A 19,232-nucleotide genomic window follows, 5' to 3' on the forward strand; every position below is an offset into this window, starting at 1 on the left:
TGGGTTCACAAGTAGGATCCTCCAATGCCTGGGTTCCACAGTTCCATGGAAAAAGCACAGTTTACTAGGCTGGGTAGCACACTCACCACCTCCCTTGACTGGGGCGTGGGGGCTCCCCTGCCCCGTGTGGCTCTTAGGTGGGCCACCACACCACACTGCTCTTCCTTCCTTTCCATGGGTCACACCAGCTGCCTAGTCAGTTCTTTTTTTTTTTTTTTTTTTTTTTTTGAGACAGAGTTTCACTCTTGTTGTGCAAGCTGGAGTGCAACGGCATGATCTTGGCTCACTGCAACCTCCGCCTCCCAAATGATTCTCCTGCCTCAGCCTCCTGAGTAGGTGGGAGTACAGGTGTCCACCATCACACCCAGATCTTCTTTGTATTTTTAGTAGAGACAGGGTTTCACTATGTTTGCCAGGCTGGTCTCAAACTCCTGACCTCAGGTGATCCGCCCCTTTCAGCCTCCCAAATTGCTGGGATTGCAGGTCAGTTTTGATGAAGAACCTGCATACCCTCAGTTGCCTGTTCAGGATTCACAGACGGTTATGGTTCTTTTCGATGACAGCCTCCAATCACTGCTGCTTCTAGTCAGCCATTTTGGCCCCATCCCCTCAAGAAAATAATCAAGTCTTTGTATTATTCGCTCCATCTTTCTATTTCAGTGCTCAGTATAGTACCTAGTTAATACACTTATTCAACACATATTTATTGAGGTAAATAGGTGAGAACCCCAATTAGTAATGGCTGTGTATAAACTCATTTAAGTCATATAACAACCACTGAGAAGACTGTGTTTTTTATGTATTTGTGCTTAATATGTAAGTCATTTAGAATAAGAAGCAATGCTTATTTTTTCTAAATGCTTTTACAATGAAGATAAATAATCAGAATAATATTAAACGTAGAGTAAAAATGTAATTTAACCAAGTTACAAAAGTAGCTTCACTAATCATTAGACTACGTAAACTTCTTAGCACAAGTGTTTAATTCATGGCAGTAAATTTGTCCTGCACATTTTTTTCTGTCCCTCTGTGATCATTGGTGCTTCTACTAAGTAGTACTTACCTTCAATTCAAATAATTCAAGTAGTAATTCATTTCTAGCTCTTGAAGAGTTCTCTTACAGGTGATGTAGGCACATAAAGATCATTTGGCCCAAGAAACTGAAAATTGAGGTGGGAAATACAGCAAAAAGCAATGAGATTAACAGAATTACATAATAATATCAGCAATAACACAAACACTACGAATAGAGAATTAAAATTTCAGGTACATAAATAGGTTTATGGCTGACACTTCTATAACAAAGACAGATTAGCAAGGAAAAGGCATAACAAATTTATTTCGTCAAAATGTTATGTGACCTAGAAGCTTTCTAAAATGAAGACCCAGGGAAAAGTATTTTTATGCCTAGGTTTGATGAAGAATAGACAATTTTGTAGAAGTATGATTGGAACAAAAGAAAAAGGTATGACCTAATGGTAATGAACTGGGGATGAGGTGTACCAAGCATGGCCTGTTTGTTTAGATTCTTCTTGGCCTTTCTATGTAATATTCCTTCCCTCCTGGTTTAAAGCATGGCACTTGTCACAGTGTTTAAAAAAGAGGAGGCAGGAGTTCAGAACAATTTTTCTGCTTCTGCAAGTTTCTCAGTTTCCTTCAGCTTAAAATACATAGTGTGCCAATGTGCCATATTTGGGGGCAGCATTTTTTGCTACTCCAAAATCAAAAGCCTTCAAAGAGAAGGCTTAACTAAACCAGAGTGTTACTTCACTTAAATTATCCCTTGCCCTGCCATACAAAGATGAATAAGATATTCTTGATCCTCTAAGAACTCACCATCCAGTGGCAAACATAAGCATACATTTCAATTGTTATAAAAAATAGAAGTGGGAGAAGTACAATTGTTGATTCAAATTGGAAAAGCAGAGAGATGAGGGGAGACCATTATAGTAGAGAGGTGAGGCAAGGAGAAGAGGATAAGCAAAGTTGGAAAGTTCAAAATAGGTAAAGCTAGGGGAGATCAAGGAGATTGTGAATATTCCTGTACCTATAGCAGAAGGTTTATGAAGAATAGTTGAAGGTGCGATTGCTTGAGAAACATCAACTTGATTTTAAAAAGCCTCTAAGTCCCAGTAGATAGTTGTGCAGTAAAAACCATTAGGATTCTTATCAGAAAGATATATTGCATTTTATACATGTATTTTACCATAAAACTTCCCTTTCAAGAACTATCTCAGAAAATAATTGTTAGGACACACTTTAGACAAAGTTTTCTCAAACAATTGCAAAAATGAGAAATTGTTTTATGGTGAAAGTTTTAAAATTTTAAACAAATTTGGTAAAGTAGGAGCTTTGTTGACAAAATATTTTAACCTACAGTTAGTAAATTTGAATTTTATTAATTGCCAAGGAACATTTTTAAGAACATAAAACCAGGTTGCCCCTTATAAATATAAACTGAGCACATGCCGAAGATATCATTTAACTCATTAAAGAATAAATCAGTTATGAGAATTCAAAGAGCATTTCTCTATATATGTATCTATTTTATATCTATGTCTATGTTTATATCTACTCCTATGTCTATATCGATATTGGCAATCAAAAATGCTAAACTAAATTCACAGATAGGTGCAAAACTAGTCAATATTCACTGGGCAATAATCAAACGTAACTTAGCTGAACACAATTATTTATATCTCTATAAACAAGAATCATTTGGATTACTCATAGTTTTTCTTAGAGTTGTAAAATTGTTCAAGGAGATTGAAAGGCACAGATAGTTCTGAAGAGTGTACTAGCCAGGACTCCTAGTAATTTTATTTTACCTTTTCAAAGTTTTTCACACATTTTTTTTTCTGATATTAGATTGAAGTTGATCAGCCACAGTTTTATCCTACTGGTATTTCAAATGGCCAAATTATGTATATACGTCTTTAAGGCTTGTATAGAAACACTTAGAGATCTTCAGAACTGCTTATTTTATTTAAATTTTTTTTTTTTTTTTTTTGAGACGGAGTCTTGCTCTGTCACCCAGGCTGGAGTGCAGTGGCCGGATCTCAGCTCACTGCAAGCTCCGCCTCCCGGGTTCCCGCCATTCTCCTGCCTCAGCCTCCCGAGTAGCTGGGACTACAGGCGCCACCACCTCGACCGGCTAGTTTTTTGTATTTTTTTAGTAGAGACGGGGTTTCACCGTGTTAGCCAGGATGGTCTCGATCTCCTGACCTCATGATCCGCCCGTCTCGGCCTCCCAAAGTGCTGGGATTACAGGCTTGAGCCACCGCGCCCGGCCTATTTAAATTTTTAAATAGCATCATTTTTAAAAGCCTGTGCTGGAAAGGAGTTTCAAATAAGAAAAAGCATTTGTCTTTTCCTACTTATAAGCAATTTAAGCTATTTACTGATGTGTTTTATGTAATACTTTATTACGTATGAAAAATATTATGTATTTCCCCCTCCAAATTTAAAATCATTTTCTTTAGTGTACACTTTGTGTGGTGTGTGTGTGTGTGTGTGTGTGTGTGTCTGTGTGTGCTTTGGAAATGTTTTTTATAACTAAAATAAGTATTTATTAGTATAATAAAAAAGTATTTGGAAAAGAAATGAAGGCTAGTGTGATGTATTGAAATACAAATCTAGTGCAAATCAATCTAGTTTAATCAGCTTAGTTTTTTCACAGCAAATTGAATGTCTGGCCATAATTAATTTTTAAAGAATACAGACTCAAACAAGCATCCTAATGTATGTTAACTGAATTATCTTCTCTCCTAAGCTACTGCAAAAGTACTAACCTGTAGAGCACATATGAATACGGCAATGTTTGTGAGTAGTATGTCCCAACAGGCATCTTTGAGTTTAACTCTAAATATTTTCAAATAAAGATTAGGTATCAATATACAGAAAGAAGCTATGATCAAAAAGTGAAATCTAACTGGAGACTTCTGAAATTTTTCAGTTCTGATACTGTTTTGGCTGATGATTTTTTATTCTCTTGACCTAAAAGCATTCTGATAAATTTCAATAACTAGTGAAGTCGTTACTGAGAATGTAGCTCCCTAATCCTGCTTTGTGGAATGAGAAAGAGTAAAAGAAAAAAAGGGGAACCATAAAGCTCTGATTAAGAAAGTTAATAAAATACCCACAGGAGTATTTAAGCATTAATTAAAGATAGACTTTGAAATGGAAGAATCTATGTATCAGATAAAAGCTAGTCATGGATTTTCTAAGATATTCATGTCTATACTCTGAGAAAGTGATGATACTGTTCAAGCCAGGACAGCAGGGTGTCCATTTTGAAGTAGGGTATCACTTAGCATGGAAGAGCTAGAAAATAAAGTGGTTATCCAATTACATCATCTTCAACTCGTCCTTATTTGGTCATCAATTGATCTCCCATACTACCGTCATAATTTACTGTGGTCTTTACATCATTTTTGATTTATGAAGCTTTTTCTCTCCATCCAATTTCTGCCATAATCATTAACTTCCAAATTCATAAGAAAACCCTCCCAATTACCTAATATTGGCATTTTTGGACACCGACAATCTTTATCCTACCTGACGTTAATAAACTGATTTCCATAGACACATACAAAGACCCTCTTATCACTTGGAACTGCCCCACCTCTTAAATCTTCAACTCCTATATATTTATTTATAACTAAAATCTATCTTTTCAACTCCTTTCTTCCTTAACTTCCACCACACATATCCTTCAAATATATGGTGACACCCGTCCTTCAAATAACCTCCTTTATACACTTTTATTTTCATATTTTCATTTCTAGTATAGGCTCCGGGGTTCTTTAATTTAATTATTGTTTTGTTCATTCTCTCCAGTATCTCTAAAGTTATTTCATTTCATTGCCTCGATTATGCTAAAATGTTCCTTACAACCCTTACCTTGGAACAGTTCAACTATCTATCTTCATTTTCTGTATTCAGATATAAACGTCTAGAAGAAATCAATGCCCCATAGATTTACGCCAATATTAATTTTATGGTCTCCAACTTGAGCTGCTCCCACAATTGCTTACTCTTTCTCCTATTACCTACAAGAGCCATTTAAAATCTTCACCAACAGTACAGCTTTCTGGTCAAACACCACTTATGGCGTCTGCTTCTCAACAATGTATTTTATCTATTTCCCAAAGACATTTTAGGACTTCAAGCTTTAATTCATTCAACTTCCTATATCCATATTTATAAAATTCTATATATTTTATACTTACCGCAGTTTCCTTTTCTGTTGTCTCATGGTTAGGTTTCATTTTCCTGTTAAAAGTTAATAATCTCTCCTCTTATAATTCTTATAATCTTTAAAATCAAGTAATGTAAGTCTGCTGTGTTAGTCAGAATTATGGCTACCAAGAAGATAGATATTATTTCATTCCCTGCTTGGTTCCCAGGACTATGAATATGATGAGATAGCATACCTGTGAATGTGTTGGTAAAGGGACTTTACATATGTAATTAAGGATATTGCTTAATTAACCTTAACATAAGGAGATTATTCTGGATTATCCAGATGGGCCCAGTGTATCACATGAGCCTTGCAAATACAGAGACAAGACAAAGTCTTCTCAAAGTATGAGAAGCGTTTTACATGATATTGCTGACTTAAAAATAGAGGGAAGCACAGGGAAAGAGTGATAATAAAATGAATTCTGACAACCACTGATCCTAGATGAGGACCCCAAGACCTGAATGAGAACCACTGCTCTGGCTGACACCTTGATTTCAGCCTTGTGAGACCTAAGCAGAAAACCCAACTAGCCACAATATCCCTGGACTTCTGACCTAATGAAACGATGAGCTATTATAAGGTGGATTGTCGTAAGCCAATACATTTATGGGTAAATTGTTCAGCAGGATGGAAAATAGAGATTCCAACTTTGTTTTGTTTTCCCAAGATTACATTGGTTGTCCTAGGACCTTTGCATTTTCATATAAATTTAAATTTAAATAAATTCAAAACATTTAAATTTAACACATTTAGAATAAATTGGAATTAAATTAATATATATTTAAAACAAATGTAAATGTTAATTTCTAATTTCTATCATAGAGGACTCTTGGCGTTATTAATTGTAATTTTATTAATCTGTAGATCTATCTGGGAAAAATTGACATCATAATAATATTATCTTCTAATCTTTGAGATGATATAACTCTCCATTATTTTAGGTCATTTAAATTTCTTTCAGCAAAATTTTATCATTTTTAGGTATTGGCCTTGCCTATCTTTTATTACATTTATGTCTAAATATTTTCTGTTTTTCTGGTCACAATGTAAGTGGAATCACTTTCTTGATTTTATTTTCCAATTGTTTGACACTGGTATACATGGATATAATAATATAATTGATTATTTCATATTTCTCTTTTTAAAAGTCTTTTAAATAGTTCTTTTACTTACATTTTCTTCACAGCTTATAATTTATCTGTAGGAGGGCTATTTTAGTACATTTCTTGACTTAATTAGTACCCTTAATTACATGTGCAAGATCTCTTTGCTATGATTTCTACTCTGCTACGTGTCCAGACATGACTACTCTCCTGATCTCTAGGCTTATAGTACTAGTAGCTAACTTTTAGCTACTACTAAAATGATTATTAAATGCCAGGCACTCCTTTAAGGATTTAAAAACTGTTGGTTTATTTACTTCCTCCTAAACCCTATGAGTTGAAATGGCCTCTTTATAAAGATGAAAAAATAAATGATACAGAGAGAATTTAAATAGCCTATCTAAAATCACACCAACAATACATTCCAGAGCCAAGCAGAATGGCTTTACTACCTGTACACTTAACTATAAGCTATCACTTCTCTGTATTCAACACCCTGGGCATCACCACATGAATAACTAGGCTCTTAACACTAACCATTTCAAGTCAGAACTCTAATCTTTCTTCCCATCTTGTTGCTCTACCTACATGTCTTTCTGTTGAATGCCATTATTATCCATCCAGTGAAATGAATTATTTAATGTTAGGCATTCACCTAAGAATTTTTAATGTATCAACTCACTTAGTCCTTTATTAACCCTATGAGTTAGATTATCTCCTTAACAATGAAGAAAATGATACAGAAAGAACATGAATAAGTTGTCTAAAATCACACTATCAATAGGCTGCAGGCGTTTTAGACTTAATGCTCTCTTTCTCTTCTCAAGTTCAGATTTCTGAGTATACCTACACATAAATAAAGTATTTTATGATCTGGCCTAAATTTGCTTCCCAGACTGTATGACCCAGACAATTAGATTGATGTCAGTTCTTGGAGCATTCCAAGCTGTGCTACCCTCTCTACCTTTGTTTTGACTGTGTTCATGCTATAAAAATCACTTGAACAAAATTATCTTCCACTTTCTGACTGGAAAACACACATCTTCCAAGATTTAGTTCAAAGGTTATTTTAACTCTAAACTTTTCTTGTCTTCCCCTCCTTGCTCTCTAGTTTATATTTACCAAATTTTTACTCAAGTGTTTCCTCACTCATGATGAACCATAATATCTTTTATATATTTACATACATTTATTTCTCTTAACTTTTTATAAGCTTCACGTAATTGCATCATGTTATATTTATGTTTCCAGCATCTAAGTTTAGTGCCATGCATCACAATACATAATCATTGAATAAATAAGGATGAATTAATGAAATCTCCTAAGACCTGTGACATTTCCCAGGTTTGGCAGAGTGTTAGTCTACTGGGACTGCCATAACAAAATATCACAGGTTGCATGGCTTAAACAGAAATTTATTTTCTCCCAGTTCTGGAAACTGGAAGTCCAAGAATAAAGTGTCAGCAGGTGTGGTTTCTGTTGAGCCCTCTCTCCTTGACTTGTAGATGGCCACCTTTTCCCTGTGTCCCCCATGGCCTTTCTTCTGTACACTCACATCTCTGCTGTTGCTTCCTCTTCTTATAAGTACACCAATTATATTGGATTAGGACCTACCCATATAATGTCATTTAGCCTTAACTACTTCTTAAAGGCCTTATCCCCAAATAGTCACAGTCAAAGATACTGGGAGTTAGGACTTTGACATATGAATTTGGTGGAATGCATTCAGTCCATATAACAGAGTTGAAGAAGTAGCTTGGGTTTAGCGAGGCTTAAATAGATGTATTTTAAGTGATGACATAGGGTGGTTTAGATGCCTCTTTGGAAATCTAAGCCGTAGTTTGTGAGAATTTTTAATTATAGCTTATAGATATCTCATAAATACTAGACTAATACGAATATTGTTTAATGATATAACCAAGATATATAAATGGAGTTCTGTCTTTCTCACTTGTATATGCCTATTTCGAAGACATCTAGTTATCATCATTAACAGTCTAATAGATTGCCATGGTTTCAGTATTTAAAAGTATCTCATTCTATTACCTTTCTTTCTCCTCTTAGGTCTCAAGAAATATATAAAAGACATTGTGAAGAAAAATTTGTTATGGATATGATTGCCTTTGAAAAAGCCTGTGAAAGACTTCAAGATGCTAAAACAAAAGTAGCAATTGTGAAAACAAATGTAGACTTTAAAGTTCCCAGTGGACTGATAAAATGAATCAATGCCAGATCATGGCCTGTGATCATCTTAAATTATAGTCATTATTTTTAGTTGAAGGAATTTGAAATAATACTCTAAAGCAAGAAATATTCTACATCACAAGAGGGATTTATATATAAATATTCTAAAACATATAAAGATTAGTTAAAATGTTTCTCTTATTGGTCATAATTTAACTTAAATAAACTTGACTTAGCTCCTCTGAAAAATTTCTTAGATCGGATGCCCAAGGAACAATTAAAACTGATTTTATTTATTGCAGACAATCTTGCAATGACATTGCTGATATTCCATTTCATATTCTCTCTAAATATAGCGATTCATAAGCTAATTTAGGTTTCTCTGGAAACCTTAGAATAGTAATTTCTACTCCAACTGCTGACTTTTATTAAGACACTGTGTACGTTGATTACTTTTATTACCTGCTTTTATATATTTAATTATATTTCCTGCTTATTTTGTTAAAACAATTTCTGAATTTCTTTTCTAAAATACCGTTTCACTATTTTGTCAGTAATTTATGCTGTTATAAAAATTCAGAAAATATGAACTGTGAAAAGTAAACATTCTTATCACCTTCCTTGAAGACTGTAAGATTTTTGTATATTTACTTATGATGGCTTTGCCCTGCTTGGTATATATATGAAGACAGGGAAAAGAGAGAGGAGAGAAGCAAGAAAGAACCCATATAATTATATATTTGAATCATAAAATACACAGAAATGGTATATATTAACCATAAGTCTGTTTAATACATACCAATTGTAGAAAATTTGAAAAATAAACTGTTAAAAAAGACCTAAAAATCCTTTGTAAAATTTGCAACCGTTTTCAATAGTGATTTCATATATCTAGAAAGATAGGTGTCTCACCGTAATTATGACATTGTTCACTAAATACGATGTAGCTAATACTATTAAAATTTCTCTTTAATACTCATTGATTATATATGTAAGTTTTTAAAACACTGTTGCTTTAAAAATTCCCTAATTTTATGTCTATGGTAAATTTCCAAAAATCACATATTTTACAACAGTGGTTACATAGTTGTGCTTCTATGCTGGGCTGCTAACAAATGATGATAGAAGTTTTATATTTAAATTAGAAATTTTCTATAAAATAATAGCTGTCTTTTTAAAACCATGGTACAAGCTCTCACGTTTCTGATAATTAGAGGATAACTAATAAGCAAGTCATATTGGCATTTCTATTTATTCTCCAGAAAGAACAAAGGGACATACTGTGGGGTTGTAGAAAGCATGACAGACCTAGGTTTACAGCAGGTTAGCTAATGTGTTACTCCAGTTTTCTGTTCTGTGTTTGGAAATAATACATATATTTTGGAGATTTACTTTACACAAAGTAAACATTTTTTTTTTTTTTTTTTTTTTTTTTTTTTTTGAGACGGAGTCTCGCTCTGTCTCTCGGGCTGGAGTGCAGTGGCCGGATCTTAGCTCATTGCAAGCTCCGCCTCCCGGGTTTACGCCATTCTCCTGCCTCAGCCTCCTGAGTAGCTGGGACTACAGGCGCCCGCCACCTCGCCCGGCTAGTTTTTTGTATTTTTTAGTAGAGACGGGGTTTCACCGTGTTAACCAGGATGGTCTCGATTTCCTGACCTCGTGATCCGCCCGTCTCGGCCTCCCAAAGTGCTGGGATTACAGGCTTGAGCCACCGCGCCCGGCACAAAGTAAACATTTAACAGAGGTAAGTGTGTAGTAGTGGAGGCAGAAGTCTTCTCTGTATAGCTATAGGAGGATTTGTCACCTATTTATGTGAGCTTTGAGAGGCATCATCAAAGAAAGTAAGCTTGTTTGTGTGATATGTTGGGATATGTCATTTATTCAGTCCAAACATTAGTTGAATGTTTGTAATCTTTATGCTCTCATTTTATCTGGTAAAGTTTTATAGCTTTTATCACATGATAAGTAATCAATAATTTCCTTGACTATTTTATACCAACCTGTGAGCTTCTTTAAGGAAAATAATATTTTACTCATCTCTTTCTCTCTATTACTTTTGACTAAGGCAGGTATGCTATGCACAATGTTTTTTGTTGTTGTTTTTGTTGTTTCTGTCTTTAGCTCTTCTTTCCTATTTATGCCCTGTCCTAGTCAATCTTGTGACATTTACTGCCACTTACTGTTTATGTTTTGAAGAATTCAAAATCTGTATCTCTAGATTATGCCTCTAGATTTATATATCGCCTGTGTTTTCAGAATGCATGCTACACGTCTCTACTTTGAAGGCCTAAAATATTTTTATATAATACATTAAAATGGAGCTTGTTTTTATTATCTTACTGTTCTCCTCCCCTCCCACATCCAGCTTCTCTTTCTATATTCCCCAACACTCAGATTCATAGCTGTCTACATGGCTTCCCATATTGAAAATTTAGAAGATATCTTTGACTCTTTTCTGTTACCATGTCACATATTATTAAATTTTATGTCCTATAAATTTCATCTGCAGAAGGTCTCTATGGTAGAGAATGGCTGGCTTTTCACCAAATTCATTTTCTCTTTTTTCAGGGCACAACTAGTCTATATTTCCTAGCCTGCTTTTCAGTTAAATGAGGCGCACAACTGAGCTCTCACCAGTGGAATCCAGGTAAAGTGTTGGGCAGCCCTTCCATGTACTATTCCTCACGATTTTACCTCTACTTTGACCACCTTGGAAAACATGTTAAAGACAAATGAGCCACTAGATAGAAAGAACCTGGCCTCCTAAATCCCTGTTTGGAGTATGATAGAGAACACCTGTTTTGTGCTTTCCATCCAAAAGAAAATTCAGTTATATTAAGGGCTTTTCAACCACGTCAGTTACATTGGGCCGGCATCTATGAGTGATTTAATCAGTAGAGAACTTGTTACCAAAATAAGAGTGCTACTATTGGCTGAGCGCGGTGGCTCACGCCTGTAATCTCAGCTCTTTGGGAGACCGAGGTGGGCGGATCACGAGGTCAGGAGATCGAGACCATCCTGGCTAATACGGTGAAAAACCGTCTCTACTAAAAATACAAAAAAATTAGTTGGGCGTGGTGGCGGGCGCCTGTAGTGCCAGCTACTCGGGAGGCTGAGGCAGGAGAATGGTGTGAACCTGGGAGGCGGAGCTTGCAGTGAGCCGAGGTCGCGCCATTGCACTCCAGCCTGGGGGACAGAGTGAGACTCTGTCTCAAAAAAAAAAAAAAAAAAAAGAACAGTGCTACTATCACAGAAACCCAATGTATCTGGTACTGGCTTTGTGGGGTAGTAAGATAACCAATATTGAAGACAGAAATGTGGAAACACAGGTCTACTGATACTATAGCCCATGTAGTTTTAAATGTTGTGGGTTCTGGGTGTTAGTCTCCTATACTGCCTTTAACTTCATTATTCAGATCACTCATGTCTAAAAAAAAATTTTTTTAAGTTAAATCTAGAAAGCAATATGTATATTGTTGGTTAATTTGTTTTCCTACTCCTACCCTTTCAGCCAGCACATTTTTTAAAGAATTCTTAGAATTCTTTTGCACTCTTTCATAGAGTAATTCTTGCCTTCAGTGCAAATTATAGACTTAAGCAGAATGATTTTTTTTAAATTTCACACACCCACACAGACACAGATCACACATATGTACAGACACATACATAGTAAAATAAATTCTAAAGAACAATATAGTATTTCTACCTCAAATACTCTCTTTAGAAGCACTACCATATTTCTTGATTTGTTTCTAGTATTTATCTTCTACAGATTGAGCATCCCTTATCCAAATTGCTTGGGACCAGAATTGTTTCAGATTTCAGATTTTATTTTTAATTTTGGAATATTTGCATATACATAATGAGGTACATTATGGATAGGACCAAAATCTAAACATGAAATTCATTTATGTCTCATATACATTTGTACACATAGCTTGAATATAATTTTATGAAACATTTTCAATAATTTGGCACCATGAAACAAAGTTTTGACTGCATTTTTACTGTGACCCATCACATGAGGTCAGGTGTGGAATTTCCCACTTGTGTCATGTCAGGTATCAAAAAGATTTGGACTTTGGAACATTTTGATTCCAGATTTTCAGATTAGGGATGCTTGACCTGAAATAGCACATCCCATCCCATTCAAATTAGAAGAATAGTGGTTCTTGAAAACCATGATTATATGCCTTCTTCCTTGACTCCAGTTATTTTTCACTACTGGTCAATATGCTCCATATCACAAATGTCACCTGCATAATTTTTAATGAAATCTAATACCCCAACACTGTGATCCATAGAAATTTGGCTAATCCTTTCAATTAGATGTATTCTACACTTTCTTCTGAGTCACTATAATAATTTAAAATATTGTATTTCAACAATAATAGCAGCATTATTTTTGAAAAGTAGAAACTGTATTTAAATTTGTAAAATGAAAGTAATAGCTTATGACCCACAGATAACCACTGTTAACATTTTGGGTTCTTTTTCTAGGTTTGGGGGTGTGTGTATATATGTGTGTTGTTCTGTTTACTGATCTTTTTCCTGCTTCTCACCCAACTTCGCAACCCTACCTACCCTGTCACTTTCTGGGTCACTGACACTTAAACAATTGTTGGCTGAGCTCTTCCTGTCTTTGTCTTCATCCATAATCCTATGGTAACTCTAACACATAAAACAAATGAGACATACGAGCACCACCCTATACATTCAAACATATACATTTTCTGACCAATTGCTTCATTGTAATTAATATATCATAATGGATGAGTCTATATAGAATGATTCAGCAGACTTCTAGCTAGCATAAGTAGCAGCAAACACATTCATACTGGGGAAGAGATCACATTTTTATGCTGGTACAGATACAGGGTTTGAACTAGGATGCAGTAGCACAAAGGAAGTAACCTATCTCCCTACCTTATTTTAGGCAAGTGAGGTTTCTCGGTTTTATGAGGCAAACTATGAGTAGGCTTTGTGTGTTTTTAAGGAAGAAACTTGCTCATCATTCACAATGGGGGCTAAAGGTATCAGATATTCCCTCCCCCTCCCCTCAGCTACAGTAAGGGCACCTGATTGCTTATTTATTCTTGCCCGTGACTCTGGATCTTGAAGTATTGCTGAAACATAGGTAATTCATAAATTATTCACTGCCATTGCAGCTCAACATTCCAGGAGAAGCAGCTACTAGTTTCCTATGGCAGTAGTACCTGGAAGTTCTTCCAGATTCTTTCTGTGTTGAAACATCACTTTGTTTGTATGCTGCTGGATTCGCTAAGTTTCTGACCATACTTTAACCAGGGAATTTCTAGGCTTACTTTTCCCAGTAAGTGTCTGATTATCAATGGGAAACAGAGGTTATACAAAATAAAACTATGAAGGAGTATGGATAGAGCTCTAGCCGTCCCCTGAGACATCTCCATATACTTCCACTTCTAGAGCTAAAGTTAATGGAAGGCTGCCCCAACACTTTACAAGCAAGGGCTTGTATTTCTCAGGAAAGAATATTTGGGTAAGCTTACCAGGTAAAGCCTTCTGTTATAGTGAATTGTTGACTGAAGGCAAAGGGTACCTTGAAGAGATGGTGGAGATGGAAATTAATACATTTTAACTATGGTTTCATAAATGTATATAGAAATAAAGATCACAACCTCTACTCATACTGCCTTCATGTTTTATCACGAATGTATTTGTATACTTTATATTTTTTCTTCCTCTCCATTTCTTCGATTCCATATAATATTAATGTAGTATCATAGTAGAACTAGAGCACAATGGACATTGCACAGTGATCCTGGGCCCCAAGGTGAATGTAGTAACTAATGAGACTTTGAGTAATTTCCCTTAGGAAGTGGATGTATGCTTTTTTGGTTGTATAAAGAATACTTATATTAGGATTGAGCCACCTTATGGGATTAGTGAGAGGTGTTAGTAGCATAAGAAAAATGTAGATGTACATTTGTACATTTACATTTGTACAGATTCTTTTGTTTATTTTTGTCTATAAATCATCTAAATGTTCTTTTTCTGGGGAAATACCCTTGGCCTGTTTTGAGTTATTAACCATGTCTTAACAAAAATTTAGAGGGATCAAAAAATTTTCACTTCAACTACTGGGATATAGAGCCAGTCGTTTGATGCTTATGTTAGTACTTCTAAAGTGATACCAGGACAAAAGGCAAGAAGTCATTCACAGTGGTGTTGAGTCCAAGAATGGCAGCAGCAAATTTCCAGTGATAGCAGTGTCAAAGATGGCCATATATGTGGCATTGTCTACTGAGCTTCTGCTACCTAGCCTGCTTTGATATCTACCCATTTTCTGAGCTTGGTCCCAGATTTCTTCATGTAGATTCATGAGTTACCAACGATCCTTCCAGTGAGTATCTTTGTTGTTCTTAATAGCAATGGTCTCAGTCGCACACCAGAATAAGAAGAATTCCAATATATTTAGTTTGTCTCAGTAACTCTCACTTTACAAATGTAAGAGTTTCTTTTTTTTTTTTTTTTTTTTTTTTTTTTTTTTTTTTTTTGAGACAGAGTCTCACTCTGTTACCCAGGCTGCAGTGCAATGGTATGACCTTGGTTCACTGCAGCCTCCAACTTCTGCCTCCCGGGTTCAAGCTATTCTTCTCCCTCAGCCTCCCAAGTAGTTGGGACTACAGGCATGCACCACCACGCCTGGCTAGTTTCTGGTATTTTTAGTAGAGACGGGGTTTCACTATATTGGCCAGGCTGGTCTCAAACTCCTGACCTCGTGATCCACCCACATCGGCCTCCCAAAGTGCTGGGATTACAGGCATGTGCCACACCTGGCTATAAGAGATCTTTTTAAAGCTCAAGAAGTAGGCTTTTTGTCTTAATCATCTGTCAAATGGATATAATATTTATCTATCATGAAAGTTTCAAACATAAATGGATGTGATATACCCAGAACAGTGCCTGGGCCATAGTAAGTGTTAGATAAGTGTTTGCTGTTATTATTCATTATTTTCCATGCTGGGAATTTTCAGCTTTGGGGAAAAATGGAAGGGAATGCTTCAGAGGCTGCTAATCAGAAAGCACAATAAATTGAAGTTCAGGCATGATACTTTGCCTGTACAGCCCTATGCCACTCATCTTACCCTATCTTTTGTTCCTGTCATTTACCTATTTGTTTAATTGTCCCACTTACGTTATAAAGTCCTTACAGTCAGAAAATGTGTGTTACCATCTTTCTGTTGACAACCTTCTCTAGCATTGTGCTACACATTGCAATGATCCATAATAATCTTTCACAGATACCTTCCTTGGCTATGATGTAGTGTGTAACAAAGTTGGAAGATTTTTTAGAGCCTACATTCAAAAAGAACAAAGAATCTCTTTATATATATTTTTACTTTTATTATAAATATGTATATTGAAATGATCAAACAACTATTTGCTCTTTTCTGTAGTTTCTTATCTGCCCCATTTGTCACCTTTATGGATTCTTTCTCTGCTAAATAGACACTTTCTCAGGCCATTCAAATCTTATCTAAATACATAAACATCCTCTCTTGTGTTTTATGTATCAATTCTGTGAAATCAGACTTCCATTTCATCTTATGACCCTGTAATGAAAACATCTTCAACAAAATCACTAATAACCTCCTTTTTGCTAAGTCAAATCAACATCTTTTAGCCTGTATTTTGCTGGAATTTTCAGAAGCATTCGCTACTATTAATTTTGCCCTCTTTGACACATCTTTTTCCATCTCAATTTCCATGACACCACATGCTGCTCTTTATATCCTTTCTTACCCGTCTTTTTTTCCTCCTGTTATTTTTTCCTTGAATGTTGGTGCTATCATGTTTGTAAACTAAATGTTTGTGTCTCATTAAAAGTTATATGTTGAAGCCTGATCCCTCAAGTGATCATATTTAAAGGTGGGGCCTTTAGGAGATGATTAGGTCATAAGGGCAGAGTCCTAATGAATGGGATTATTGCTCATAAAAGAGGCCCGAGAGAGTTCCCTCACCCCTTCTGCCATGTGAAGATACAGCAAGAAGACAGCCATCTATGAACACGAGGAAGCAAGCTCTCACCAGACAATGAATCTGCCAGTGCCTTAATATTGAACTCCCAAGCCTCTAGGGATATGAGAAATAAATTTCTGTTATTCATATACCGCTAAGTCTATGGTATTTATAGCATCCTGAACAGACTACTGCATCATTCTCCCATATATAGCTTTATTCTCAATTTGTATGTTTTCTGGTTCACACCATGCAAGGTCATGATTTTTGACATTGCCCATAATTACATTGCCCATATTCTAACAGGTCCTAACAGCATCGCTCCTGAGTTCCAGACATATTTCTAATCATCCACCGAACATGTTCACTTGGATAACCCACATGGCACTCAAACTCAACATGCTACAGACTAAAATCATAGATCTTCCCTTCCAGAACCTGTCCTGCAGGTCACCCTTAACATAATTCTCCACTGTATGTCTTATATAACCAAATATTTTGCATCCTCTTATATCATGGCTCTTAAAACTCTCCTCTGAATCTCCAATGACAATGTTTAGTTCTTGCTATTTCTTTCTTCAAATCTATTCTGCATATCCTGAAATGGAAATCAACTATTCGGTCATATCCCCACTGCAATAGGATAAAGTTTTAAAAACAACAACAACAAAAACAAACAAACAAACCTTTCCACAGTAGCAGGAAAGAAAAAAAAATTCTTAATGGCCTTGACAGTTCCTACCTTTCCAGCTTCTCCTGCCATCAGAAGTCTCATGCCCCATGTTCCAGCTATCAGATTATTCAGTTCTCTAATTCCTCTTCCTCAAGTGCCCTTATGCTTTTGTCTGCTTAGAGAACTTCTGATTGATCTTCTAGAGTCAAGGGACATGCTCTGAAAGTCTTTTATCCAGCGCTTCTGTGCATGCCTTTATTATATTATTATATTACTTATTACTTGGCATTACAACAAATTGATTATATGCTGCTCCACACATTTGACTGTGGATTCCCTGTATTTTAATTTGTTTATCCCCAATGCTTAATAAAACAAGAAAGAGGGGTATCTTTTAATTTCCTGTGTGTACTATTTGCCCTTGGAATGACATCAAGAACAAATAATTCCCTTTAAATATTTTAATTGTTTGTACTAAAATTTTCTGTCCTATGTAGAGGTCAAAGATTGGTAAATATATCTTATAGACTGACAAAATTGAGATACAAACATTCAGTGCCACTAAAATTTCAAGAAAAAACTCTAATTTGCTTCATTATTTGCATTGACTATCTAAACTATTCTGCTGAGGAATCAACTTTTAGGTTAAAAGCCCTATTTATAATAATTTCAAAAACCTCCTATTTTCCCTTCTTTCCTACATTTAGAGAAAAAAAAATACAAAGTTGAAAGCTGACTTTTTTAAGAATTTTACTTCTAAAAATGTGGTTCTTCAGATAAAGAAGAAGAGTGATTATGAGAGTTAAATAAAGAATGAAGTACTTTATTATCGCTTTAGAAAGAGAGTTTCTAACACGCTACCTGCATGTGTAATTGTTAACCATACTTTTCCTGGCCACCCCTTTCGCCTCCTCCTGCCATCCTTCTAGCCAGAATGGATCTGTATAAAAATGCCAACCGCTCTCATGATTTACACAATAAAGTACTTTGGAGAAGAAGAAAGTCACCTGGTAATCATACAGATACTGTTTTTTAATTTTTTTTTTTTTTTTTTTTTGGTGGTGGTTGTTCATTTGATAGGCTAGCTCCAAAAATTCATCAGCATAGGTGAATATGGTGTAGGTAATTTGCCTCAGAGTATACTATGTGGCCTCTGAGATGAACTGGACCTTGTGAAAATGACTGACCTGTACAGTAGAAATCTTTAGACAGTGACCTTGTTCACCTGATATTGATATGTGGTAAAGGTCTCTATTACAAGGTGATCGTATTATATGAAACAAATACATCATAAAATGTATTTTCCATGTGTGTTCATAAGTCTGTGGGTGTGTATATGTGTTTCCATGTATATGTGAATATATAGGTGCCAGTCTCCATATGCAAATGAGAGCTATTGAAAATGACTCAAGCTCACAACATCAGTGGCTTGAACACCCAGGCAAAGGAAACATCTTTTGGACCCAGTAACCTAAAGAGGGAAATATGTGTGGTCCTTGCCTAGGCCACAAGGGGAGAAGGTTTTTTTTACTGTTTACTTTTGGAGAACTAGATAAATAACTGGTAAAACACAAAAATAAACCCAAATGCCAGGTAAATGTGGTAATGTAAAAGATCAGTTAGAGCTAGATCTAGGTTTTTATGGGGCCTGAAGCTTATTCAACTTGAGAGGATTCTCTTTTGGAAAAATAATACGAAATTATCAAGTTACGTATAGGGCCTTGGAAGGGGACCATAATATGAGGGATACTGAAGGTTAAGCCTCATTATCTTCACTATAAATCTGCCTATATAAACTGAGAATCTAAAAGTCTCTTCAAGATGAAGGAAATAATTCATGAGAAAGTGTATTGTCAGAGGTGTAGAACCTTCTTTTATCTTCTCATGAATAGAGGTTGTCACCAACCAGGCAAAAACTAAATGGTTATATTTGTATAATATGCAATACTTCTCAATTGATACACATGGTTCCTAGAAGTCAAGAAATGTATGAATTGATATATTATAACCCCTACTCTTCATATCA

General features: G+C 35.4%; 1 protein-coding gene across 2 annotated transcripts in view; it reads left to right on the forward strand.

Annotated features, from left to right (window-relative positions):
• LRRIQ3 (leucine rich repeats and IQ motif containing 3) overlaps window positions 1-9,371 on the forward strand; it is a 187,195-nt gene extending 177,824 nt beyond the window's left edge. The window contains exon 8 of one of the 2 annotated variants that reach the window (XM_030913592.1): window positions 8,413-9,371. In XM_030913592.1, the coding sequence (XP_030769452.1) occupies window positions 8,413-8,465 (53 nt within the window). In that variant the 3' untranslated portion in view covers window positions 8,466-9,371. The remainder of the gene's footprint in view (window positions 1-8,412) is intronic. The other variant, XM_010381108.2, reaches the window with a different exon arrangement.
• Window positions 9,372-19,232: the final 9,861 nt, after the last annotated feature.

Source organism: Rhinopithecus roxellana, chromosome 12 (assembly GCF_007565055.1).
Source record: "Rhinopithecus roxellana isolate Shanxi Qingling chromosome 12, ASM756505v1, whole genome shotgun sequence".
Lineage (NCBI taxonomy): Eukaryota > Metazoa > Chordata > Mammalia > Primates > Cercopithecidae > Rhinopithecus > Rhinopithecus roxellana.